This window comes from Fulmarus glacialis, unplaced genomic scaffold (genome assembly GCF_000690835.1).
Source record: "Fulmarus glacialis isolate BGI_N327 unplaced genomic scaffold, ASM69083v1 scaffold28197, whole genome shotgun sequence".
NCBI classification, from domain to species: domain Eukaryota; kingdom Metazoa; phylum Chordata; class Aves; order Procellariiformes; family Procellariidae; genus Fulmarus; species Fulmarus glacialis.
In genome coordinates, this window is record NW_009221714.1 from 1 (window position 1) to 238 (window position 238).

The 238-nt window shown below is 70.6% G+C and overlaps 1 protein-coding gene across 1 annotated transcript in view; it reads right to left on the reverse strand.

Moving 5' to 3' along the window:
- Window positions 1-4: 4 nt before the first annotated feature.
- Window positions 5-238, reverse strand: part of AQP10 (aquaporin 10) — a gene marked incomplete at both ends in the record, with an annotated part of 1031 nt that continues 797 nt past the window's right edge. The window contains 2 exons of the mRNA XM_009581209.1: window positions 5-53; window positions 125-237. Of these exons, the coding sequence (XP_009579504.1) occupies window positions 5-53; window positions 125-237 (162 nt within the window). The remainder of the gene's footprint in view (window positions 54-124; window position 238) is intronic.

The following is a 238-nucleotide window of genomic DNA, read 5'->3' on the forward strand; positions in this document are numbered from 1 at the left end:
CGGCCCCCACCAGCGGTGCCACCACCGGCACCCACCACCACCCATTGCCCCTGCTGAGGATGGGGCACGGTGGGCAAGGGGTCACCCCTGCCACCCCCCACCTCGCCCCCTTCCCTCTACCCACCTGAAGACCTCCGTGCCCCAACCCGCCACGTAGGTGAAGAGCCGGGGCCCGAAATCCCGCGCAGGGTTGATGGCGCAGCCGCAGTTGGAGCCCATGGAGAGCTCGATGGCGAGC